The sequence below is a fragment of the Meleagris gallopavo genome, chromosome 10 (genome assembly GCF_000146605.3).
Source record: "Meleagris gallopavo isolate NT-WF06-2002-E0010 breed Aviagen turkey brand Nicholas breeding stock chromosome 10, Turkey_5.1, whole genome shotgun sequence".
NCBI classification, from domain to species: Eukaryota; Metazoa; Chordata; class Aves; order Galliformes; family Phasianidae; genus Meleagris; species Meleagris gallopavo.
The window spans coordinates 2,996,016-3,013,073 of NC_015020.2; the positions used below are offsets into that span (position 1 = coordinate 2,996,016).

Sequence of the window (17,058 nt, forward strand, 5' to 3'; positions counted from 1 at the left end):
GTTCCTTGTGGCTCAATAAGATATGATATGCATTTATCAGTTAGCTAAATGTTTCCTCATGCATCTGGTATCACCAATCTGAATCCAGTGCAGGTGTGCTAGCCTGGAGGGCAGCCTATTTTCAACACATTTAAAAGAGAAAGAGTCAACCATAATAATAATAACAGGTCTGAAAAAGACTCCATGTACAATCAGTTTACACACTAACACTGTGCTCCTGTCCTGGCAGAAGCTGGAGCTTCGGTCCTGTGCTGAGTTGGTGCCCTGTACTCACTCATGCTTGCAGACTTGCTGGGTTTAATACTGTAGGTTTGTGTTCTGTGCTGTGGTTTGTCCTGCCATTGCTTCAGCTCACTGCTTCACAGTGAGTGCTGCTAAGAGCTTCCTCCCTCCCTACAAAGACTGCAGCTGCTTTCTGTTTTTTTTTAATGTGGTGCCACTGTAAAGTTGATGTGCTGATCTCTGTAGTGCTAAGGGCTAGTGAACTGTAAAGTGCTCCTGAAAAAAAGCCCTACATTTTTTTTGTGTGTAGAGGAGTGGGAGAGGAAAATCCTAAATACCTTGCTCATCCTCAGCTTAGAGTCTTGAAAGGTGAGCTCTGCTTGGATTGGATTTTTATTGCTGAATTAAGCTGCTGCTGCTAAGACTGTATGTCTTGGAGAGTGACACCTAATTAACAGCTCTCATTTGCACAAAAATTGCGTGAGTTAAAGCTGGGTGTTTAAGTTTTATCCAGTTTAGCCAAGAACCTGTGGGTGACACCTAATGTGTATAGAAGAGAGCAGCTGTTGTCTGTCCTCTTTAAAATGGAGATGTTGCCCACAGGAACTCCTGGGAGCAGCCAGCAGCTGTGGACAGAGTCAGGGCTGCATGCTTGTGGCAAGCAGGGCTCGCCAGCTGTGGGCCTACAGCTCACCTGGTGCTGTTGCAGAGGAGGCTCACCTTGGTGCCTGGAGATTAGGGAGGCCTGGGGCTTCTAGATGGGCTCGTGGGCTCTGTTTGATCAGTTGAATTGCAGATTCCCGAAGCAACCTTCTAAAGTAACTAAACAGCACTGAAAGGGAGAAAAAGAAGGAAAATAAGTATGGTGACCAAAGAAAGAAGAAATGAATCTCCTTTTCTCTTACAGCCCAAATCTTGGTAACTGACAAGAATAAATGCATTTTGGTTAAGACAGGGGAAGTAAATGTGTATATCAAGCATCTACTGACAGAGTTAAAATGAGCACAGAAGAAAGGCGTGTGTGGAGCAGGGGCCCAGGCTGGGGAGCATCAGCACTGGTGGCAGTGAGAGCAGCAGTTCCCTGAGCTGTGCTGACGCGGCAGGGAAGGGCCAGGAGCAGGAGGCGAGTGCTTTGCCATGGCCTGTGATAGCACGTGTGGTGATTACCCACACACTGCTTAGAAGCTGATGTTTTATGGGTTTAACTGTGTTGTAGCACAGCAACTGAGAAACAAATACATAATATCTGTGTGTAAGTATGGGCATATATATATAACTTCGGGCTCAGTATAGATCATTTGGGATCACTTTCCATTCTGTGCTGTAGTGGGAGGAGTTGGCAGGAGTGCAGCTGCATTCAAGGCTAATCTGGCAGGGCACGCACCAGATGTTGGAGGAGTGCTTTGCTTGCACAGTATGAAGAGTTACTACCTCATGCAGCTTTGACAGGTTCTGTACAAAAGGCAATAAGGTTAAAATTCAAAGACTGCTTTGTGTAAGATCAGGAGAAGAAATTCTCTTAATTGTTTCCACTGTACCTTGGGTCACAGGAGTCTGTGAGCTTTCTGAGAAATTGTGTACCACATTCAAATGCACTTCAGGGATGACATGTCAGCTCTGATTTAGGAAGCAAATGCAAACAGTGATCTCCAGTCAGTTTCTAGGAGTTTGTCCGCAGCTTTACATGCGTAATGCATTATATTCTTTTAAATATTTTTCTGTTGTGCTATTGATCTTAAAAGGAAAGCCTTCTTGGTAATGCAAAGGTCAAAGTGGCAACAGTTTGGAATTCTGTTCTTATAAGACTGTCTTGAGCATGATACCTTCTGTGTATTATGGTAATTCGTATGTAAAGCTCTCTCAGAGGTTGAAGTATTTATATATGCTGCTGCTTGAAGTGCAGCAATCTAGGCTGTGCATGAGCACTTAGTACCAAGTGACTATTTTTTGTTTAATTTTGTGCAGTAATTAATGTGCGTGATCAGCCAGACAGTTAAAACCAAAAGAAAGATTATCTACTCTAGGATTTCCTCACTTCGGCTATGAGTTATATCAACCATTTATTTCATCCTTTTCTTGCTATATTCAATTTTTCATGTGTAAGAGAACTGTGATATTTCTGGACAAAGCTGATACTGACTACAGTACTATAGGAAAATATACTGAATATGGAAATGGAATATATTTTCTGTGATCTTTTAAATATGTTTAGTTTTTAATAATAAGAAAAAATTTCTAAAGGGAGGAGTTAACACAGAAGTTTTGAGTTAATTTCAAAAGAAATATGAGAGAAGCAAATTAAATATGTTACTAATTTTGAAAAATGTCCATGTATTTTCCTTCAGTATTGTTTTCAGGTTTCTTTTGGGGGAAGGGAGTTCAAATCTGTACTGCAGAATCTGTAGTTCAAAAGTATGTATTTTAGAATCACAGAATTGCTTAGGTTGGAAAAGATCTTCAAGATCATCAAGTCCAACCACAACCTAACCATACTACCCCAACTGTAACAACCCTCCGCTAAATCATCTCCCTGAGCAAGAGTGCTGTATTTTTGCAACAGATATTTGCTTTTCAACATTATGGTGATTTCTCCTAAGTACTTAAGATGGGCAGTAGATGAACCTCTAGTGCTAGAGATCTGCATTGTAAAATACAGTGTTGCATTGAAGTAGATGCTTTACATACATGAATGTAAGTTGATATTTATGCATAAAACTACTTATGCTTTCTTTTTTTTTTTCAGATCAAGTTTTTCCTCCCACGTGCAACATAGAAAAGAATTTTCTCTCTTTAAATTACCTTGCTGGATACCTACAGCCAAAAAGAGCAGAGGGGTGCCTAATTTCTAACTTGGCCCAAGAAAGGGAAGTTCACATAATTGAACTAATCACTCCAAATTCCAATCCATACAGGTAAGGTATCATGGAAAGTATCAAATCTGAAATCACAGCTAGATCTTTCACTTCTGTATTGGAACTTAAATGAAGATAGCCTTTTTAGTCATTTCATCATTACAGGAAGAGCTTGGACCTTAACATTTTAACTTAAGTAGAAACTAGTTCTTCATCATGTAAAGCCTCTGGATTCTGCTTCATGATTTTTCTGGACAAGACCGTAATGCACAGTTTTTATGGATTTTACTCTGCTCTCCTTCTCTAGACAGAAATCTTGCTCAATCAATTGATGTTTTCTAATGAAATGAATAAGGAAGTATGAATAAGGACAGAATCTGACAGGGATTACAATAAGCCTACTGAATGTGGGGAGGTGAGAGAGGAATTAAAAGTAATTTTGACCTGTCATAGGTATTGATGACTTACAACAACCCAAGGGCACTAATTCCCAAACAGGGGTATAGAGGTCATGAGTGATCTGTGATCCATGGTAAGAGTGTCACAGTTCTGCAGAATCATAGCCGTATTTTCTAAAATGTTTCTGGTTGAGGTTAAGGTATAGTTTGATAATCTACGAGAAAAAGGATTAACAACAGTCCATTAATTTTTAAAAGGTATATATATAGTTGTTAGGTAAAATTATGTAACTCTCTGTACATGTTATTAGAGTTATCTAAATTGTCAAATGTACTGTAAACTTGGGACCTAAGATGGTCAAAGCATTCATCCTTTGCCTGTCTTTCTTGGATCTTAGTGGAAACATATGAATGGTGTTTGCTTCAGATAATCACACCTGAAAAAGCTCTTCATAAGTGCTGAGTAATGTTGCTGGAACAGAAATTTGCCATGAAACTTATTTTTGCAAGAAGAAAAGCACACTTTCAGCAGAGATGACGTAGAATTAAAATGTTGTCTGCTTTCTGCAGACTGGCTTTCCAGCGTTGTCCACTTCTGTTCCTTATGCATTATATTTCCCATCTCTAGCCAGGAAATCACATAGGGGGACAGAGGTGGAAGTTTAATTATCTCACTGCATGATGCTGAACCCAGGGCCTGAAAATACTCTAGCAATCTTAGCAGAGCAAGAAAGTGCTGAGGTGGTGGAAGGCAAGTAGTTAAGTCCTGCCTGTCTGTGGCAGTGGATAGTAACCCCATTTTGAATCATGGTATTAGTTTGTAGCAACATTACCATGAGTCTCTTACAGCATTATGCAATGATTAAGGCCCTGTTTCTATTCCTCTGGGCATTTGGCATTAGCTGACAGTGCACAGTAGGAGTTTGTTTTTTAGATGATAACACTGCAAAATATTTAAGTGTTACAATACTAAGAAAGACAGTGAGTATGTTAAATTTCTGCTTGCTTCATAAATAGTTCCACAGCTATCTTTACAAAGTTTATCTGCACAGAAGCTGAGGTGAATATGTGTAAAGCTACATGAGATAAAACAAAAGATGCCAAGATATGAAGTCTCAGTGTAGAAAATTAGTTGAAACTTGATATTTGGAGATGAGCACATTCTTAGACATATGTTCCCGTAAGATGATCTAGAAGTAAAGGTTTTTACGTTGAATTAATATTTTGCATGATGAAATGTTATTGCTCTACTTACTGTACTGAAGTCTTGAAAATCTGGATAGTGTTCGTCTATTTTCCAGTGATCAGTAGGCTGTACATCTGTTTTCTTGCCTTTTTAAAGTATATATCCAGAAGTATTGGAAACTAAATAGGACAGCTCAATTCCTCAACACGTACATGATCCTAAGCAAAGTAATTTCAACAATTTAACTGCATAGACAGAGACATTGCCTGATACAGTATTTTTGTGTTTTTTGGTATTAACTTGCTTGTCTTTTTGCTTTTTTAAGATACTATTTTGAACTTTAATACAGTTATACCCAGAGGAAAGTGAAACAGCTATATTTAGGCACAACTGGAGTGAAATAAGCAAAGGGTGTAAAGCAAACTGTTTGCCATATAGCTAACCTGCCCCAAATAATAGCTGAAATGAGTAGCACACTTCTTGTAAACAAAGAAGCAGACAAAAAAAATTGTCTAAAAAATACTTTATCTGTTGCGATGTAAAATCATTCAAGAGTAAATGGAATAACAATCTGTTTTGCACATGTTGTGTTGTCTGGGATAACCTCCAGCATTTTAATCAGCTGGCCAGACAGTGGAAACATGATGGATTGGAAGAAGGTTGATAGCTGGAAATTTCTGGCACTCTGGTCTTACTTTCCCTCTATTTTCCACACACAGTGCTTTCCAGGTGGATATAATCGTTGACATTAAACCATCTCAACCTGGCGCCAAACTTGACAGAAATGTCGTACTTATCCTCAAGTGTAAGAAATCGGTCAACTGGGTTATCAAGTCACATGATGTCCAAGGAAAGCTGGAAGTCATTGTAAGTTATGGCACCCTGATTTTTTTTTTTTTGAGAGGTGCTATGTATGAACAGTATGAAATCCATTTGAATGTGATATGCTGCTAGTCCATATTGATTTTTTTAATGTATTCTTAGCTGCTGGTGCTGATGCAAACCAATGTTGCAAAGAGTAAGTACAGAAACTGTACATATTTTTTTCTCCTTTACATACTGACCAACGTGTCTCAAAAGCCAGGCAGTTACTGCAAGGATTTAGAGTCTATGTCTTCTTGATTTCTGTTGAAGTGCACTCACTGTTGAGTTGAATCTTCATCTCTTTTCTTGCTGTTAATTTGGTGAATGAATCTACAGGTTCATATAAGAAGTTGGAAAGATGCCTATGAAAGCAGAATAGATAATTCTAGATATAAGTCATACACCCACATTGCTTTAGAAGTGGAAACTGCTTTGCGCCTTCCACTTGTGATTCTAGTGGTCTCCAGCCTTCTTCCCTGCCAGTATTTCTGTCCCCAGCAAGCGTTTGGTCAAATTGACCTCACCTCTGTTCAGACCGCAAATAGTAGGTTTTATAAAATTTAAAACCAGGGTCTGTAAAGCTGAGCATTTGAAACCATACTTAAACATAATTGGAAGCTCCAATTCAGAATGGTTTTTGGCACAGGCTCTGTGACTCAGCATTGCTGCTACTAAGAAAATAAACTTTTCCTTTTTTGGAGAGAAAATACACCTAAATAAAAATTAGATTAGGCTTATTTCTCTCTTAAGTAGTGAGTTGAGTGCATTATAAAGTTGAGATTAATGTTGGCTCGAGACCAGCCAGTGGCCTATTGGTTAACAGTTTTGCAGTAACTAAGATGCACTGTCAAACTCTAGCCATTTATGTTTGTACGAATTTATTTGGTATCATTCTCTGTTGAATGCATGCAGGTCAATACTGGAAGGATCCAAAGGATCTACATAGGTCTCTTTGAAAGTAACTCCTCCTAGTTATTTCCATATACAACAGATACAAACAACACAATTCCACTATTAGATAGAGTATATTCTCAGCTACAAAGCACTTCTTTTCAGCATATCACCACCATTAGCTATGTGTTTTCACCAGCAATGAATGGCCTGCATGCCGTGCTCATATGCATCACCAGCAGAGATGACCTACTGTTGCTATCACCTCTGCTGAAATGTGCCACCCACTGCCTCACTGTTCTCACTTACATCCACTGTTTGGTCTCCTTAAACGTTCAGCAAGTGGCAGTGAATTTCAATGGGCATGATTTTTTCTGCATGGAGGAGTTCAGTGACACACCTTTGCTTCATATACACTTCCATGTCAGATGCCATTCTGTCAGGCTGCCCCTCTGCTGCCGTCTGTTGCATAGAAACAGGCTGTGATAGGATATTGATGGGAAGGTTTAGCCTCTACTGCTGTTCCACCAACATCTGTCTCTGACATTATATATTAGGAGGCATTGCTTTCAGAGCAACCCTCATAATCTGCCTACCACTCATTTATTTTAGGATTTGATCTTTGATTTTAAGAGAAACCAATTTTGAGGGAAAATATGATGGCGTTGCTCAGGAAATTGTCTGAAAAGACTTTCTAGTGTTGGTAATGAAATTCCCATCTGATCCCTCGCACGTCTTGATCATATGGACAGGTAGGACTGATCTAGTAGGTCTGAAAAGAATGAGATCAAGGTCAGTTGCTCAGGATTAGTACATTTGTAAACAGAAGATCAAAAAACAACATTATACTTGAAGCTTTCATTTTGGATTATTTAATAAAGTTCACTGTTGAATATTTAGACTTTGTTCTTCTTCCACACAATAGAGAACTGTGCACTAGTTCACTTCCGTGACACATTTCAAAGCCATGAAGCTACCTCTTTGTAGATACGAATTTTCAGAGAGAGCATTTATAGGAGATTTTAAAATGTCTTAAAATGCTGCAATTTTATTGAGAATAAAGAAGAAGTATTATTATGTTTTGTTCAAGTTCGTCTTTAGTAATCATTGAAAGTATAAGTAAAAAGTGAAAATTTTCTCTAAAGAGTGGCAAAAAATAATATTTTATTTAGGTCAGCAAAAAGAGAAAGTATTGCAGTATATGAAAATGTCAATGCATTAAAGACTATATGTTTATGTTAGGATTTGTGACTGTTTACTGGTTCATTCACATAGATGCCTAATTTTCCAAATGTGTGTTTGTTCTACTTTATATGGGGGAGGCAATTAAACAACCACTTATTATTTAAAAGAATGTACTTCAAGGATTTAGGATCTGTTCATATTTCTATTAAGCTAACGGCCTTTCCAAGCCCAAATTTAGACAATACATAGAAACATTACTAAACAATTAGGTAATGTTTCACAATGTGCTTTTTTATTAGTTGAGTAGGTTCCATGCACTTCGATTTTCCTGATATCTTGCCCTCAGTGTTAGTCTTGAGGGGATTGACAAACTGAGAGTGAAAGGTTAATGCTGTGCTGCCTCAGCCCGGAGAGCTTGAGTTAAGGTCTGGATTCATAGATGATTAAATGATCATTTGTCATTTCCCTCCTTGCCGTGCTTCTTGAAAAATTGATGGACACAAAATTGAGTAAAGAGAGAACAGTTTAGGTAAAATAATTGCACATAGTATATGTGTAATGTGTAATGGGCTGTGTTCAGATCCTGTTTGCAGCCTTATGTCCTTACATCGGCTTGAGTTTCAGTGCTTGTTGAGCTATCTGCACTTCATGTTGCTCCCTTCAGAGTGGGTGTCTTCTTACACAGCTGTGTACAGATTGTACAGTGGAGAAAGAAATGAAATTGCAGAAAGATTTGATCAATTCCACTGTATTGAGGTGGGTAAAGAGTAAAAGAGGTAAAAAGCACAGAACAACAAATCTCTGATGATTCCAGAAGCTTGGAGGAATTGTTCTTTAAAGAGGAAAACTGCCTGCCAGTTTCTGAAAGGATCTCTCTATTTGGAAAGCTTTCTAGGCGGCTCCATGTTGATTGCCTGCACTGTGAAAGAGTGTTGACAGGGCAGGCATATGAAGGAAGGTATACCTATTCCTGGAAGCCCTTGTGATTGGTTTTGTTTCATTGAGTTGATGCAAGACTAAACTTTCACAGGCGCACTGTGGCATGGAGAGGTATAAACAAGCTCTGAAAATGTTCAAGAGCCAGCTAGAACAGAAAAGTTGTGGGATAATATTTGTTCAGCTGTCTCATTTTGACCAAAAAAAAAAAAAAAAAAAAGAAGAGGAAAGTAGAGAGGGAAATCCAGCAAAATTGGGATGGCATAGTAATTACAGCTGGTCAAAGCAGTATGGTAATATGAAAATGTGTGATAAATCATATCCAGATTTGTATCTATTGGAAAATAAAATATTATTTGATCCAAAACAGTAATAAGGCACTGAAATTAAAATACTCATGGCTTCCTTTTTCTTTCTTCTGTTCAGTGGTATTTAATGGTCTTTGAAAACTAGTAATAGTATCCTCAAACCAGACACTGTGCACCTAAAATTCCCTTTAACTTCTGTTGTGAAGCTTTGAGTATGCACAATTGGGTCATTAGAAAGAAATGAGGGAGAGAGCTGAAGATAAATAGTATACAGCCTCTATGATGGAGAATATAATCAGGCATGGAAATTAAAAGTGTGTGCTGTAAATTGAAAGATGTAATCTGCATATAGAAAAAGCAATGCAGTCACATTGGAGGAATTGTTGAGTGGGTCATCATGCCCTTTCCTGCTGTGTGAGTATATTCAGCTTGTTATGTAGTTTGTAATGGAATTGTTACAGTGATAATAGTAAAACTCTAAATGTAAAAATAAATTCATGTATCTTTAGCTTTGTGGGAATACATATTTAAACATAAGATGCCAAGCACTTAAAAGAAAGTTGAAATGTAATATCAATGAATATTTTCTATCTGCCCCTTTGACAGCTAGAGATGCTTGTTATATATCCTTTCAACTTGCTTATTTGGACAAGAAAACTTTCTCCATGTGTGCAGCAGTTCTGTTTTTAAGGTGGCAGAGTTTATTTTATTTTATTTCCCAGGTGATCTCAGTATGCTGTTACTAACAGAGTAAAATTTTTCAACAAAATATCACTGTCCCTAGTCCATGTTAAGTATCCTTAAATGGTAAGTAATGAACCATGTTTTTCTTTGTTTGCAGACGTCAAATAGTATTGGTTTTGGAAAGGAAACAGAACGATCCATGGCTATGAGTAAATCAGTAATACCCAATATTCCTTCATCACATGAGAGTTTGATCAAGTGGGCATATGAGCATAAATATAGTCCAGTTACTTCCTATACAAAAGCCCCTGTAGCTAACAGATTTCATCTGCAACTTGAACATACAGGTGAGCTTAAAGATGGACTTTTATCATATGGAAGAAATAAATACTGTCTTTCCAGGAGTATGATGCTTCTAAAGGTCCTTTCTCAATTTTGGAATATTGCTGTTGGAGATTGTGCTGTTTTCATTGCTCCTTGTAAAGTATGCTGGTTGTATGTGTAAATGCTCATTTAAAAGTAAAAAACCAAAAAACTGTGACTTCTTCATTCCCGACAAACTGTGTTACATCCTGAAGTGGAATTAAATGGTTATATTTTGTCCAATTCAGAAGCTTGACCACGCTCAGTGTTCATTGGAATGAGTCTTCACCAAGTGCAGATTTTGTTAGTTAATAAATGCGATTTTGTTTTTTTATGAAAAATATGAACATGTTTCTTTGGACAATTAAACGAAAATTTAAATTGTCGACTGAAAAAGCTTGGTTACCAAAAAAGTCTGAGTAACTGGAATAAATGCAGCCATTTAAAAAAAAAATTATTTGGTCAAAGTCACTGCTGACTTAAATATACCTTAGTCCATCGAAGCTAATAGAATTGCATCTCCTTTGGTGACAGTTCTGAATTTCAGGCCCTACAAATACCATTCTCTTTTTTGATAAAATTTATGTGAATATAAACTTTATCACTTGCACTCTTCTGGTTTCCAGATAATTTTCTACTTGGGTGAGGTGCTGAGGCTTCAATCCTGAGCAGTACAGCCTGCAATCTAGGAGATAGTGTTCTCATTTCCTCATCTTAAAGTTAATTCTAATTTAACTTCACTCTGGTTATATAATTAGTTCCTCAACAGTAGAATTTGTATTTTCAGGTAATAGAAGAATTTCACAGGTTCATATGACTGACTGATACTTTAGCAGCACTAGTGTATTTCTTGGGTATGATATTTTCTTTATGTTTGTGGTGGCCTTTTGCATATAATGAAGCCCATTCAAAGTCTGTTTTTAACTATTAGTGAAGCATATTTCTAGAAGGGAATAAATATACCAACATTAAGTGCCTCAGTATCAACTATACTGTTGGTGGAGGAATTGTGGCTAATAAAGTACGGAGATGATGCTTTATGGATGTCTTTCAGAAATTCCTTTTTGGATAATATTTTTTTTACATGAAAGTTCTTCAGTTCTGAATACTTTTAGGAAAAGTGCCTAATAACCCAATAAACTTTTTTTTTACCTTTAGAAGAGATGAATGATGAAGAAGACCATTCTCTTCCTCCAGAGCTTACAGAATTGCTGCATGGCGCGAAGAATCCTGCATTAAGTGATGGCCTGACTTTTCCTTTTCACATTAATAGAGGAGGACATGACACAGGGGGAGAAGGAATTTTCCCATCCAGGGATTCAGTGGATACTTTAATTAATCATGACTTTGAGCATTCCCTCTCAAAACACAAAGAACCTGAAGAAGTTCAAGGCAGTGCTGATGTAGCCCTGTCAATAAAGTGTGATGACAAAGTCATGACAGTGGCTGTAGAAAAAGACTCTCTGCAGGTAAGTGAGGTCTCTTATACTCAAATTTGGGCAGGCTTTTTTGATCAGACCATTTTATTTGAATTTTGATGGAAAATAAGTAGTCTAAGATCCAAAGCAATTTTCACCCTCCTCACCTTCCCCTGCTTCCCTCACCCTTCAGTAGTTTGATGGGGAAACTGTACTGTACCTATTCTTTGCCATAACTCTGGGTCTTGTTTCCTCTTCTCAGTAATCCAGTAGTTTGTAAAGAGATATCCAATTAAAGCTTCGCAGGATTGATTCTGTAGAAAACTACTGTGTTCAACCATTGGTCAGTTTTTAATTTCCATCGTACAATGAAACTGCTTTTGGTAGCTTTGTAAGACCTGAATATTTCTGTGAAGAGGCAGCTAAGGGAATGGAAAGCAGGAGGGTGAAGCTACGTAGTCTGTTACCCATTATGTGCTATTTTATTCCATCTTCACCATCTACCAGCTGACAAGTTGCTTGAACCCATTTGCATTGTGGAAAATAGATTGATACAGACTAAAGCATTTTAGTTCAAGACCAAATAGAGTTTCTGTTAGTAGTTTAATAATGAACCTGTTGTTTCCTTTGTTCCATGTTACATTTATTCCCTGTCTGTCAAGTATAACAACATTTTGAGATTGACCTTCCCTGGATGTCAGTACAATGAACTTCATTTCTTCTTATCAGTAGTCATGAACAGTACTCTAAGCTACACTTTAAGAAAGAGTCTAACACAATTTCAGTGGAGGTTTCAGCCATTTACAAAGCATCTTTGTTTTAGGCAAGCGGCTACACAAGAACTGAACTCTCATTGCTGGATCACTCTTGCAAAGCCAGGATGAATGGTACCCATTTCATTCTGGAGTCTTTGCCGAACAAATGTGGGACTCGGACATCATATATCTTGGACAAGATTGTTTATTTTAACTCTGTGAGTATTTTACAAAGTGGAGCCGCCTTCTCTGCTGCACAGCATAATGATACAAGGAAGCCACTGTAGTTAGCTTTAACCTTAGCAGGAAAGAGGCATCCTGACCTTTTCCTGTTGAGCTCAAACCTAGTTGTAGCTACAGTCCCTGTATTCAAAAACGTATGAAAGCTATACATTCCATCTGACCTTGTGGTCAGATAGTATCCTATAGGAAAAAGGAGGAGTTGAAGTTGCAGGCTTTTACAAAATTACATGGTTGAACTTTGGGAACCCTCTGTACCAGTTTCAGAGAAGTTGCATCTACTTTCCTTGTGCAGTTTAGATGTACCCACACTTAAGAAGTAGGTATGTTGCTCTAAGAAGGGATAAGAATGAAGTTCTGTGATTGCAGAGAGCAATACTATTTAACTCACTGAATTGCTTCAGATGTATCCTTTTCTTTCAGAATAGTGGGTGAAAAGGCTTTCAAAAGTGAGGAAAAGAGATTGTGCATGTTTCTCTCTTGTATTTTGGATTCATATTTATTTGCTATCAGTTGATGCATGTGAGGAAGAGGCTCTGAGTGTTTTTATGTGAGTAATGATGTCGAGGAGCCTACTTAGGTTCTACCACTTTTATAATGGCTCAGCTTATGACCTTAAAAATGTTGCGATTAATCTGGGTTGAGAGGTAATGACACATTTCTCTTGCTGAGCTTTCCAGTGCTTATCTTTGGCAAATAATGCCTGTGGTCCAACCCAAACACTGCTAAGGCAGTCTGATTTGACCTTGCCTGACTAAAACTGGCAAATCTGTAGTGCCTAACTTTAGAAAAAGTCCTAAACTGAGATTGTAGATAGAAACATCTCCAAGCTGTAGAATAGCATGTGTGTGGAGCTAAGTACTGCCATTGTTCCTGTATTATATTCTGTTGTGGTCTAAACCAAAATGGATATTTAATGCTTCTCTCCTTTCTCCATCATGTCTTTTAAGAGCCTTGGTTACTTGCTTAAATTCAGAATTGTGCATGGTATCAGTGGAGTCCCAAAAAGGATGTGTCACTTTGTAGTGGGTGCTCTGTGTCCAGGAAAACAAATATGAAGTCTTAGAAGGATGGTGACGAGCCATACAGTTGCAGGGCATAGATCACCAACAGAGTGAAGAACACTGCTAAAAGAAAACTGGAATTGTCAAGTGAGGAAATGGAAAAGTGTGATAAGGAGGAGTGGAAGAGCTGAGTAGAAATTCAAATTAAAAAACAAGGAAAAGGACATAATTTCTTCGGATATGCATCTCAAAAAATAAAAATGCAAATGACAGAAGAGAAAAGCCTTTAATGACCCTAATACTTGCAGTGATTTTTTTCATGTGTGCATAAAGGAAAACTAAAAGTTGTGAAAAATCACTTTAGAAAGCTATTTTTTCTAACTAATGTTGGCTATAGAAGTGCCAGAGATAGAATGGAAATACTGAAATGCTTTTTTAGATACCAGCACCCAGACCAGCATTTTTTATGTCTTTGCTTTCTGAATTCTGGAAACAAACTAAAGGACTTTCACTAAACATAACCTATGTATTTTGAACAGCTGTGTGTGTCAAGCGTATGAGATGTTCTTTTACCATCTTTTTAGCTGGTGCACTTCTTTTGGCTTTCACATTGTTCTGAAGAGAGAAGAAAATAATAACTGTAAAGAGAGAGTGCTCAATTATCATCTAACTTTATGCAATTTGCAATATGTTATGTGCAGATTGTTATTCAGCTATCCTCACCAGCAGAAGGCAGCAGCTTTGATGATGATGACATGGAATCAGGTGATAATGGATTTCCAGGGGATGCTGACGAGGGAGATGTTACTTTCTCAAGCTGGCCTGAAATAGCGGTATGTTACTCTTGGTTTTGCATCTGAGAAAACCTGTTGTAATAGGCAGTTCACAGAAATTATAAATAATATAGCAATTAACTTGTCTTTACCACTTTTCCTTCCACTTCAATTTCTTGTGACCCTGCTGGAGGGTTGCACTAAGTAAAAAGAATGTGGGAGGGACATTACTGTATACTCAAATTTGTCCTTTCTTTGCTACCACTTCTAACTCAGGATGCATTTGTACTTTTATCTTTTTTGTAATTTCAGTTTAATTGCACACTGCATCAGCCAGAGAAAGACTTTTTTAATCCTGCCATGTTCTGGCCTCCTGAGCCACACATCACTAACGTGACCTTCAACATGGAGCTCTACAAAACAGATCTGTTCCTTGCTCCCTCCCAAGGACTCTTCTCTGTTGCTGAAAATGGGCCAATATATGTAGAGGTAACAAACTGAAAAAGGCTTTCAAGCTAGCAGAAGCATTTTGCAGGGCTGTACAACTCATTGTGCAATTGCTTTAAGTAGATAGTTATGTGCTTTTGGGATGGTAGAGAACAGAAACTGTGGGTTTGATTTTGACTACAAGCAGGATAGTGTTTTTGGTCAACATCAAAAGACTCTTGCAGAATGCATGAGTTTAAGTACAGGGTCATTCTTTTCATATCTGCTTTAATGTTCAGAACCTAAAAGTGGTCTCTAAGTTTTTGCTCTGACCTGGCATTTTTTGGTGAAGACTTCAGGGCTCATTTTATTGGGTAATGTGGTTGAGCCTCATATGAAATATGAAGGCATGGAAAAAAATGGTTGCATGTGTGTGTCTTTTGCATACTGGTGTTCTCAGGTTACAAAGTTAATACAGGTTCTGATCTATCTCTGAAGACTTACAAACACCAATTTTCTTATGCTAACACACGGCATCTAAGGGCATAAAATAAATGAACCCAACAAAGTCAGCAGCCATAAGCATAGTAGCTCATTTAACATTAGTAGTTGTCATCACTTTTTCAGTGTAATGTGAATCTTTCTCATTCTCTAACCAGTTAAGAGGTTTCTACTTCTTTTGAGGAAGGTCATAAGGATTCATCCCAAAGTAGTTATTTTAAATGAGTTTCTGAGTCTTTGTAGTATGATACAGCACCAAGACACTGCGTGGTGGAAACAGAAATGTGAATGTGGTATCGGAGCTCCAGATTCCGTTTCCTCTCATTTGTAGTATCCTCCTTGTTGTAGTATCAGTTAGTAGAGCAGTTTTCTGCTTCCTTTCTTTAAAGCTTCTGTCCATTTAAGGGCGTCTAGATAGTGGATGGTCTGTGAAGGTCTTTTTGGTTTGGTTTGGTTTGGTTTTTCCATTTCTCACACTTTTCTTGAGAATGAAATACTAGCTAAACAGTGAAAAGAGTAAGAAGCTTTGGCTTTACCATATCGTCAGTGCTAAAATGAAGTCCATCACATCAGTGAAGCCTTCTCTAAAGAGATCTACTTGTCTCTAACACCGTCATTAGAGATTCTTAGCAAGCACACTTGGGAATGATATTTGTGACCTGGTAGTTTTTGTGTGTTCTGTAGATGTTTAGTTGTTTTCTGCCTAAAAGACTTCAAACAATGTGATAGTGAAAAGTACTTAAGCAACAAAAATAAGGTACGTCCTCATCATTGAAGAATATGTTCATAAAAGACAAGTGATATTTTTTTCATTTGGATAAAATCTTCTGCTTCCTTCAGCAATCCGGGGTGAGTCCCTTTGGCTTCTAGCTCTTGGAACTGATCTGGTTCTGGAGCTGATTTTTCAGACAAATGTGCTGATTATTTCACCACCTGTCCTGGCAAACCGCCCCTCCCCCCACCCCTTTTTTTTTTCTGTTTCTCCTTCTTGCAAAATGGAAAATTTATGTCAATTTGGGACTTCTGTGATTTCATTTCTAACTGACAGACTTTTTTACGTTGTTGTTATTAAAAAGATAATTGAAATAATTTAAAAAGCAAACAAACTCCCCACTATTTATGATCATTGAATTACTTAAGCCTTAATCTGTAAGAACTTTCTCTGCTAAAAAAATTTTGTTGGTGTCTGAACATTTTGGCTTTTTTCCCCAGATTTCATTTTCTTACCTTATTTTGGTCTCACCTTCCTAGTATAGTTCTTTTTGTTTCCTTGAGATATTGTGCATCTTTTTATTTGCACAATGTTGTTTCATAACACTGTAATATATTTGTCCTTCATGCCATGTCTTTTTGTTTTAAACTAGTTTACACTACCAGCTTCTTTCCCCATCATCATCAGTGCCTTGATTTTCATTCACCGCTCTTGTTTCTTGTTCTTTTTATGAGATAATCACTCCTGATTAGATGCTTCAGCTCATCCTTTCATCTTTGATTACTGCTCATGTGGTGAAAAAAGGGAAATGCCATTCTTCACTGCACGGCTTAACATCCAAAAATGTCTGTATGGACCACAGGAAAATTTGAAAGGCTCTTAAATATACATGTAGCACATAAGAATTAAGTGCACATTTAAGGCACATTTCTTATTTCTAAGAAGAAAATTATTTCTTGTGGAACTGTTTTCGTCACATCATGTTAAATGGTCCTGGTATTTGTTAAGACTAGCATGCTTCATTTGTTAAAAATTCCATTTTTTTTTCCTAATTATTCTGTAACATTTGCTGTCTCTATCCAGTTCAGCTGAAGCATATCAGTGCCTTGCAAGTTGGCACTTTTAATTATTTTCATTAAAGAATATCAATTTCAGACTCATGCTTGACAATAAATTAGGGCTTTTAGTAGCCTGCCCACAGCCCCCAGTTCTGGAATGCCACCCGCATCTCAGACCTTGACCTCCACTCTGCCTCTGCATTCCACTCGTGGCTGGGGCTGGGTTTTCTATTGTATGTGACTTTCTTTCTCATTCTTTTTCCCTTTTTTTTTTTTCTTTAT

At 37.7% G+C, this 17,058-nt stretch overlaps 1 protein-coding gene across 1 annotated transcript in view; it reads left to right on the forward strand.

Annotated features, from left to right (window-relative positions):
* LOC100543835 (transforming growth factor beta receptor type 3) overlaps positions 1-14,595 on the forward strand; it is a gene marked incomplete at its 5' end in the record, with an annotated part of 46,458 nt that extends 31,863 nt beyond the window's left edge. Inside the window, 7 exons of the mRNA XM_019618350.1 lie at positions 2,966-3,134; positions 5,378-5,525; positions 9,684-9,873; positions 11,048-11,358; positions 12,131-12,280; positions 14,008-14,139; positions 14,392-14,595. Coding sequence (XP_019473895.1) covers positions 2,966-3,134; positions 5,378-5,525; positions 9,684-9,873; positions 11,048-11,358; positions 12,131-12,280; positions 14,008-14,139; positions 14,392-14,580 — 1,289 coding nt within the window. The remainder of the gene's footprint in view (positions 1-2,965; positions 3,135-5,377; positions 5,526-9,683; positions 9,874-11,047; positions 11,359-12,130; positions 12,281-14,007; positions 14,140-14,391) is intronic.
* Between the last annotated feature and the right edge of the window lie 2,463 nt (positions 14,596-17,058).